Source organism: Octodon degus, unplaced genomic scaffold (assembly GCF_000260255.1).
Source record: "Octodon degus isolate 3935 unplaced genomic scaffold, OctDeg1.0 scaffold00019, whole genome shotgun sequence".
NCBI classification, from domain to species: Eukaryota; Metazoa; Chordata; class Mammalia; order Rodentia; family Octodontidae; genus Octodon; species Octodon degus.
In genome coordinates, this window is record NW_004524595.1 from 8604853 (window position 1) to 8614448 (window position 9596).

A 9596-nucleotide genomic window follows, 5' to 3' on the forward strand; every position below is an offset into this window, starting at 1 on the left:
AAAATAAAATCTAGTAAGTAATTCAAGTATGGTCATATAAAGTCAGGCAATTAAAGACTTGAGTCAAATGATCCAAAAACAAAGACCTGAAAGTAAAGGCTGAAAACTTTGTTTTTTCCTCTTATGTACATGCCTAAACATCAGGACATTACTATAGAAAATAAAGTTATATATGGTTTCCAAAGATGATGAAATTTCAGAAAGTACAAAAGGTGCCAAGACCCATAGTTTGCTTCATCAAACACTTTTCTAGCTCGTTTCAATTCTTCATTCATAGTAGGCAAGTCTTTAACCCTAGCAAATTTCCTTGGGTCCTTTCAAATCAAGACAATATCTTCGACTTGTACCCCACCTTGTCTTCCAAAGGACACTGCCTTGTGAGTCATCTCAGTGATGAACTCTATGACAAGGTCTTCAAGAATATCCACTGACTCAGTATACAGATTTTGGTCATCTCCAAACCCATACATCATACATCGTAATTCTTTGGAAAAAAGTCTCTTTCTTTTACCCTGTCCACCTTCAGCACCTCCTCCAATTTCTTCATTTTCCTCAAAGGTAGGATCCTCTTCCTCATCTGCCATCCCACCACCCAACAAAACTAAAGACTTGATTGGCAATTATTTGTAACAGTACTTAATTATTGTATGTTGTAAGACACTAAAATCAAAAACAGGAATCTCATTTAGACTTCAATTTTTTTGAGATTATCGGCAGCACAATCACTTGTAGAAACTGTGAAAAATAAAAGTATCTTCTAGTCTTTTATTTTATTTTATTTTTTTTGCGGAACCGGGGATTGAACTCAAGCCCTTGAGCTTGCCAGGCAAGCACTTATTCTACTGAGCTAACTCCCTGGCCCCTCCTAGTCCTTTAAAAAAAAAAAAAAAGGATATATAGTAGATTCAGAGCCAGCCTGACCTACATAGTGAGATCCTCTCTTAAAAAAAAAAAACAAAAACAAAAAAAAAAAACCAACTATGAAGCCCCAGCTAGTCTCTAACTTGCAGCTATCTTCCTGCCTCAGCTTCCCAAATTCTGGGGTTACAGGGCTGTGCCACCACACGATTATTATTTCATTTAGTTCTTTCTACTAGATCCACAAGCCATAGGGACATGTACTATAATCTACACATTTCCTATTTCTTCCACAGATGTAAAAAGTAGCCATCCTTAAAGGATTGCACTATTTTTCTTTAATAGCAAATTGCTAATATTTTTTCATTATTTTATACTTACAAGCTGATAAATTGCTTTTATGTTTCATGACAGTAAAAAAGAATGAGATAGAACAGAATTTGAATTCAAACTGATGTGTCCTGGGACATTAGTCATGCCACTTTAGAGTTGAAGGACTTTACATATTTAATTTCTCTTGAGGGCCGGACAAATAGCTCAGCTGATTAAAGTACCTGCAAGCAGGCGCAAGGGCCAGGGGTTTGCTCCTGGGCCTGCCATGCTGGCCCTGCCCCTGTGGTGCACTGAGAAGGCAACTGAGACTCGGTGTGGTGGTGGGCGCCTGAAATCCCAGCTCTTGGGAGGCTGTAAAACAGGCGGATCACTGAGTCCGACCTAGTAGTGAGACCCTGAACACCCTGTAGACTCTTCCCTAAAATACAAAAAATACAGTTGTAAAAAATAACTTCTCTGAGTCCTGCAGCATGGAGATAATTATCCTCCTCATTGGTTTGCTTTAAGGACTGAAGAGAATACTAAGAATATAGTAAGATTATGCCCTTTTCTTCTCACTCTACCTTAGGTCTGTTATAGTGATTAGTAAGAAACATCTTCAGGCTGCAGGAGCCTGTAATCCCAGCACTTGGGAAGCAGAGGCTGGAGGACCAACAAATCAGTTCACAGCCATTCTGGGCTACATGGTGAATTCAAGCCAGCCTGAACTACATAGCAACATTCTGTCTCAAACAACAAAGAAATAACCCCCTCTCCAAAAAAAAAAACCCATAAAAAAACTAACTTATAGTCCTCCTGCCTCTCTCATTACAGGCACATGCCACCCAGTTACATCTTCAGAAAATCATAAAACTCATAATTTCAGGGACTCAGTGGTAGAGCTCTTTTCTGGCATGTACAAAGCCCTGGGTTTGATCCCCAGCAGCACAAAAAGGGTTGTAATTTTGACACAGCTATGAAATTTTACTTTGTACTTTACTTATTAAACTTTCAAAAACATATATCTGGTGAACTTTCCAGCACAGTGTGCAAAGCACTAGTTTAAAACAAATGACATGTAAGTATGACAGTCTCAGAGTTCAGACTGAGAAAAATATATCAAGTTACCAATCATAATCATAGCACAGAATTATGAATAATTTAATTATAACATTGAGAAACAGTTACCATTATTTTAAGCATTTTCTGTCATAAAAGCAATGTACAAAGATTACCCACAGGCTAGGAAGATGGCCATTTCAGGAACTACAGGTTCACAGCAGCTGCAGCAGCTGGAGCACGGAAAGCAAAAGGCATCTATGATAAAATAGATCAGGGCCTGATGAGGATGTAGGTATTTTTTTTTTAAAATGTATTTAGTATAGGAACTATAAGGTTTCACTACACAGATCAGACTCTAGTGATCCTCCTGCTTTCAGCCTCCCAAGCACTGGGAGTACAGATGTGTGCCACCATACCTCAGTGTACCCTAGGGGCAGGGGTAGGGCCAGCACGGCACACCAGGGATTGAACCCTGATTCCTTTGTCTGCCTAAGCAGGCACTTTAGTCCACTGAGCTATCTTGCCAGCCTTAGGGTGTAGGCTTTTTAAGCAGTGTTAATGATTTGAAATCAGCTTCCTCAAAAATTTACTCAAGGCAACTGAATGAGCTTTTACAAATATATCAATCATAACACGAATGAACCTAAGTCATGTAGTTTACTACAGCAAATAAAAGCCACCTGACAAATACCTGTTCTGAAAAAACAACTTTTCACATTTTTCTTCCATCTTCCATTTGTGTTTGTCAATTACCTTATCAAGTGTTATCCCACTTCCTCTCAACCACTTCAGTGGTAAAATCAGTCAGAAGACAAGAATAGACTGCACTTCGCCCCACCCCCACCCCGCCCCCGGGGCATGCTGCCACAGCAATTGAGACCGGTATGGTGCCCATGCCTGAAATCCCAGCTCTTGGGAGGCTGTAAATAGGCGAATCACTACAAGTCCGACTTAGTAGTGAGACCCTGAACGCCCTGTGGACCTTTCCCTAAAATACAAATAAATAAATAAAACACACAGAATTTTTTTTTGAGACAGGTGTCTCCCTATGCAACCCAGGGTGGCCTTGAAGTGAAAGTGATCTTCCTGTCTCAGCCTCCAAACTTCTGGGATTACAGGTGTGCTTCACCATGCCTGACTCCAGAATTTGATTTTAAAAATTGTGCCAGCCATGAGGCATGCCTGTAATCCCAGCATTTGGGAGGCTGAGGCAAGAGAATCCTGAGAGTTAAAGGCCAGCCTGGGCTATAGTGAGACCTCACCTCAACCTCTGCCTCCCAATTGCACAGCAGGGACATGGTGGCTCAAGGCTGAGGTGTGAGCTGGAGGCCAGATTGGGAGGAGGAAACTGGTCCCAAATCATTAACACTGCTTAGAAAGTTACATCTTTATCAGACCCTGATTTACTTTATCACAGATGCCTTTTGCTTTCCGTGCTCCAGCTGCTGCAGCTGCTGTGAACCTGTAGTTCCTGAAATGGCCATCTTCCTAGCCTCTGGGTAACCTATTTCCTTTGCCTGAACTCTTCTCTCCCTTAGGAGCCAAGCTTCACCTGACTCTTTATCTACTGATGAAACTTCTGCTCGGATTACCTTCCTAGAAAAACTTTACCTGATGTCCCCATCTGGCAATGGTAATAAATTCTCTTATTACTCTCTCAGCTTCTAACGTAGCTATTTTAGTTTATTCTATTTTAGCTTCTATCTTAGTTTACTGCCATTTATTTGGATTATTTCATACCTGTTTTGCCCATCAACACTATAGTCTTAAGGCAGTCTGTAAATGTCACCATCATATCCTTAATAATCAGTATATGTACTGACACTAAAGTTTTAAGTAACAGTAATTAGGAAGCTGGATGTAGTGGCACACATCTGTAATCTCAGCACTCCAGATGCTTAGGTAGGAGGACTGCCAAAGGTTCAAGGCCAGCCTGGGTTATTTAGTGCATTCAGGAACAGCCTGAATTACATACAGACCTTGTCTCAAAACAACGAGAATGTGGTAGGGGAAGAAGTTGATGAGGGGACCTGTCTGGGTCCTACCTGCCAAGCATGCTGGATTATGTCTGTAATCCCAACACTTGGGAGGCCTAGGCAGGAGTACTGTTATAAATTCTCAGCCAGCCTGAACTACATAGATCCTGTCTCAAAATAATAATAATAATAATAATAATAATAATGTATTAAGTGATCAATATTGTTATTAAGGAAAATATGCATGTGCTCCAGACCATGGGCTTTGATGGCACTCAGAAGGCTGAAATTCGAGGCCAAGCTGGACTAAACCAAAAGTCACACAGGAGAGTGCCCAGCGAAATGCACAGTAAGTTGTAGCTTCTGCTCCCACTGCATTCGGCCTATCATTACAGTATAGTGTACCTAATCATTCCCTTCTTCCTGCAGGCAAGTCGTATTCATTCTGGAGTCCACCGGTGCCTAGTACTAACTTTAGCATGATCCAAAACCGGTGCATTTAAATAAACACTACTTTCACAAAACATAACAATGAGCTACACGTTACACTACCATGCTGCTCCTTCTAGCGTTAACATCAGTACAGACCAGCAGTTTCCCATCTTAATTTTGCATTATCTCAAGTTACACACAAATGAGCCAACAGGGCAGGGCCGCCAGTCATTCCTGCTCAAAGAATAGCCTCTTTCAGTAAAAAGAGAGTCAGGCAGGCAGAAGCAGGAAAGTAGGCAGGCACACTGCGAATCGCAACCCGTGCCAGCATCATAGAGGGCGAGGCGCGAGACCGAGGAGGAAGCCGCAGGGAACGCCCGGCCCCAGCGGCCGGCTCGGCCCGGGATGTGCGCTCGCGGCGCGCCCTTCAGAAAGAAATGGAAAGGTCTCGATCGCAGCCCGCTCCAAATTTCAGTGCTGCCGAGGGCACCGGAGCCGGGAGCCCGAGCCCGCGATCCCCGGCCCGCCTTATCCACCCGCGAGCCCCAGGCCCGCCCGCACCCCGACGTCGACGCCCCGCGGCCGGAGACGATGACCCCAGGCCTCGCAGACAGTCGCCCGCCCCAGCTGGCCCCCAGGAAACTCACTCCTGGGCGTGGCCTCGCGGCCTCGTCCTCCACACGCTCAGGCCCCGCGGGCACAGTCGTCGCCGTTAGGCGGGAATCCCTTAAGCCCGAGGGCCACCGCCCTGAGACCCTCTCAGGCTACTCAATCGCGCCGCCGAGATCTGGCGTGCCTTCCGCGGTCTCGTAGGGCGCGCGAGCGGGGGCGGGCCGAGGGCGGGGCGCGTGGGGGCGGGGGCGGGGGCGGGGCGCGTGGGGGCGGGGCCGGGAGCCTCGGGGCCGGGAGTGGCGGCTCCGGGCGGCTGCGTTTTGTCCCCTCGGTGTATCTGCTTGAATCGCCGCCCAGGGTCGGGGGAGCCTGGGACCTAAGTGTAGGCTCACCCGAGAACTCGCGAGTCCTTACCGCGTCACGTCTGCAGCCTCCGACGGAATCCTTGGAGAGACCTGCTTCTTGACCGTCGTCTGGAGAGTGACGGTTAAACAGTTACCCCACCCCTCTATGCTCCCGAAAGGTTTATTCAAGACCACCCTTCCCCATAGAAAGTAGATCCCACACATTCCCTTTTTTTTTTTTTTTTTTTTTTTTTTTTTCTCTTTCGTTTTTTATTTATTATTATTATTATTCTGATACTGGGGATTGAATCCAGTGACTTTACACTGAGCTCTCTCTCTCTCTCTCTCTCTCTCTCTTTTTCTTTTTTTTCTTTGTAAATCACTAAATTGCCCAATTTTAAGCCCAGGCGTGGTTGCCTGTAACCCAGCACTCTGGAGGCTGAAGCAGGAGGATCCTTGTGTGTTCCAAACCCACGTGGGCTATAAAGTAAATTCAAGGCCAGCCTGAACTGCATAGTAAAGACTCTGTCTCAAAAAGACAAAGTAAATAAGTAAATAAAGTGTCCAAGTTTGAAACTTGTTGCAGCTTTCCTGCCTCAGCCTTCTGGAGTTTCGGGATTACAGGCCTGTGTCACCACCATCCGCACTTTCTCCACCCTCCTCACCTCCACCCCGCTCAAATTCCCATTTTACCTCAAAAATGATTGGTTTCTCTTGTTCTCACCCTGATCACAGTAACAGCTACAGCTACCCAGACTTGACCTAACTTCCCTTCCGTGCCCCACCCCAAGACCTACCCCCAGTCTGAGGTAAGAAGCAGTGTCTTCTTCCACCACTCCAGAATAGGTTGACTGGGAAAGAAAAAACCTTCTCTGATACACTGTTGAACCCGTTCTTCCTCCTTCCCTTCAACCTGCTCCTCTCTCTCCCCATCTTTACCTATACTCAGAAGAGGAGCCCTTTTAGTCTAACCCTTAAGACGGTTGTAGATCTCAGGGTCAGAGTGTTCCCCAGTGCACCAGTGCCTCCCTCCCGCTGCCCATTAATCACGTTTTGGAATAACCTTCTATTGATTCACTCTACTTAAATCTAGATTTGTTGCCGAAATTGAACCCAAGGCCATGTGTGTGGCAGGCAGGCACTTCACTGTTGAACTAGATGTTCAGCTCCCTTAGGTTTGTTGTTGGTTTTTTTTTTTTTTTTTTTTTTTTAATTTGATAGTTGAACATTGGCCTTGCCTTCCTTACAATGACACAGATAATTTTAAAATTTTGGTTTGCCTAAATCATGATTTTTTACTTGACAATTAGTGTGAGGGCTCAGTTTGAGACAAGGACTTATTGCAGGCCCCTGCCATTGCTTCCCTGGTAAAGGCAACTTGTCTTTTGAACAAATTTCCTGTGTCAAGCTATTTGAAGATCCCATGATAAATTCAGCTCTAAACAGCACTCCAAGCTGGAGCGCAGTATTGCACACCTGAGATGCCAGCATGCTGGGAGGCTGAAGCTGGAAAATGGGAAGTCCAAGCCCAGCCTGGGCAACTTAAGCCTTATCTGAAAATAAAAAATGAAAAGAGCTGGAAATAAAACAGCACGAAGGTCTTGGGTTCAATCACTAACACAGGAAAAAGAACAGTATGAGAAGTTACTTTTATTCCTTTGAGCGTAGAAATTTCCCTAACTTTTTCCTAGGGCTGTTCTGGTTGTTGGCGCTTCAAACATTTGATGAAGAGTTGATTTTTTTCCCTTGTCAAAAATCTGTTAACCAGGGCCGGCGAGACAGCTCATCAGTCTAAAGTGCAAGCAGGTGCAGGGGACCCCAGTTTGATCCCTGGCACCACATGATGTGCCAGTTCTAAAAAAAATCAACCACAGATGTATTCTGATTTGGGTGGGTTTTTTTGTTTTTGTTTTCTTTTTTGTATTTTAAGGAAGTGTCTACAGGGTGTTCAGAGTCTCACTACTAGATTGGACTTGTAGTGATCCACCTATTTACAGCCCCCCCCCAAGTGCTGGGATTACAGACACGTGCCACCATACCCAGTCTCAATTGCCATCACAGTGTGCCCTGGGGCGGGGGCTGGCCGGCAGGACAGGCCCCTGGGGTTGAACCCCAACCCCTGTGCCTGCTGGCTTTAATCCACTGAGCTATTTGGCTGGGTCTTGTATTCTGATTTGATTCCATTAATTATACATCTGTCCTTTTTCCAGTATCATACAGTATTGTTATCAAAATGAGGGTCTTTTTCTTTTCTCTTTTTTTTTTTTTTGTGTGTGTGTGGTACCATGGATCGAGCTCAGGACCTTGCACTTGCCAGGCAGGTGCTTATGCCGCTGAGCTATTTCCCTGGTCTTGAACAAGGGTCTTGCCAAGGTCTTGGTGTCTTGAACAAATTGAGCAGGACACCCAAATGAACAGCAAGATCAAAGATTTATTTGAAACTGAAAGTACACTCCATAGCATAAGAGCAGACCAGTGATAAGAGCCATGGCCCTGAGGAGGCTTGGTGGTGAGGGTTTGGGGCATTAGGGTTTGCACTAGAACTGAGGGGTTGGTATGAGGTGTGACAACTGCCTACCAGTAGCTTGGGTTGGCCTCTTGGTTGGCCAGTTGAGTTTTTGACCTTTTATGGCCTTTGAAGGAACTGTCATGGCATCAAAGTCCATGGGAGTTAAATCTGCAGTCTATGACACAGTAATTAGGGGTGGGGTTGGACAAGAGTTTTAAAAGACTGACTGGTGTGTGTACTGAGACATGTACTGTGTGTAGGATAGGTTACTGGTTGCTTTCTCCCATTGTATTTAGACCTGTGTACTCTGGTCTTGGGCTATGGTTTTACTCAGAGGTAGATCTACCCTAGTAAGCAGGCTCCAGAGTGAACCTTCCCTTCTTGCTTCCCATTTGCTTGGCTGCCTTCTGCTCCATATGATACTCTTTGATTACTGTAGTTTTAGTTGTAGGTTTTGAAATCAGAAAGTGTAACTTTTCCAACGTTGCTCTTCTTTTTAAGTTTGTTTGGCTATTCAAAGTCCCTTGTAATTCTATATGAACTTTAAGATTGGTTTTTCCTTTCTGTAAAACAAAAAAACTACTGGGATTTTGACAGGGATTGAATTGAGTATGTAGATCAATTTCAATATTGGCATCTTAACAATATTAATCTGCAACCATGGATGTCTGCATTTTCTTAGGTCTTAAGATTACCTGCAGTGTTTGGTAATTTACAATGTATAAATCTTATATGTCTTTGGTTAATTTACTCTGAAATATTTTGTTTTTATATGTCCTTGTAAAAAGAATTGTTTTCTTAATTTCCTTTTGGAATTTTTTTTTTACCACTGTATGGAAATACCACTGATTTTTACTTGTTATTGTATTAGCAATTCTACTGAATTCATGTATTAGCTCTAGTAATTTTAAAAACACATTCTGATGGGAGGCTGAGGCAGGAGGATTATTACAAGTTTAAGACCAGCTTGGGCCACAAAGTGAGATCAAAGCCAACTTGAACTGCATAGTGTGACCCTATCTCAAAAAGACAAAATAAATAATAAATAAAAATAAAAATACGTCCTGAAAAGAATACATTCTGTAGGACTTGTCCATATAAGATCATGTGGTCTGTGAATATAGTTTTATTTGTGTCTCTGAATAGGATCCAAACAGGTCCCCAGCGTGGAAATGACAAACCTTGATTCACCCTATCCATGGGACAGGTTGAAGGTTTCCATCACATTAATAGAATTTTCAGGACATATCAATAAGAGGCATAAAAGGATTTATTAGGCAGAATTTAATAATTTTATTTTTTCCAATCAGATTTTACTGATACATTTTAAATACATTTTTTAAATTTTTATTTATTTGAGAGAGAGAGAGAGAGAGAGAGAGAGAGAGAGAGAGAGAGAGGTGTGTGTGTGTGTGTGGCCAGCTCAGCCCACCAGGAGGCGGGGCTGGCTGGCATGTGGTGCTGGGGGATTGAACCGCGGTCCCTGATGCT

The 9596-nt window shown here is 43.7% G+C and overlaps 1 protein-coding gene and 1 pseudogene across 5 annotated transcripts in view; both read right to left on the minus strand.

Annotated features, from left to right (window-relative positions):
- Ubxn2a (UBX domain protein 2A) overlaps window positions 1-5445 on the minus strand; it is a 50540-nt gene extending 45095 nt beyond the window's left edge. For 2 of the 5 annotated variants that reach the window (XM_023710909.1, XM_023710906.1), the window contains exons 1-2: window positions 5288-5445; window positions 2406-2487 (exon numbers count right to left, since the gene is read on the minus strand). In XM_023710909.1, the coding sequence (XP_023566677.1) occupies window positions 2406-2428 (23 nt within the window). In that variant the 5' untranslated portion in view covers window positions 2429-2487; window positions 5288-5445. The other 3 variants (XM_023710910.1, XM_004627561.2, XM_023710908.1) reach the window with 3 other exon arrangements.
- On the minus strand, window positions 15-584 carry LOC101580029 (annotated as a pseudogene).
- Window positions 5446-9596: the final 4151 nt, after the last annotated feature.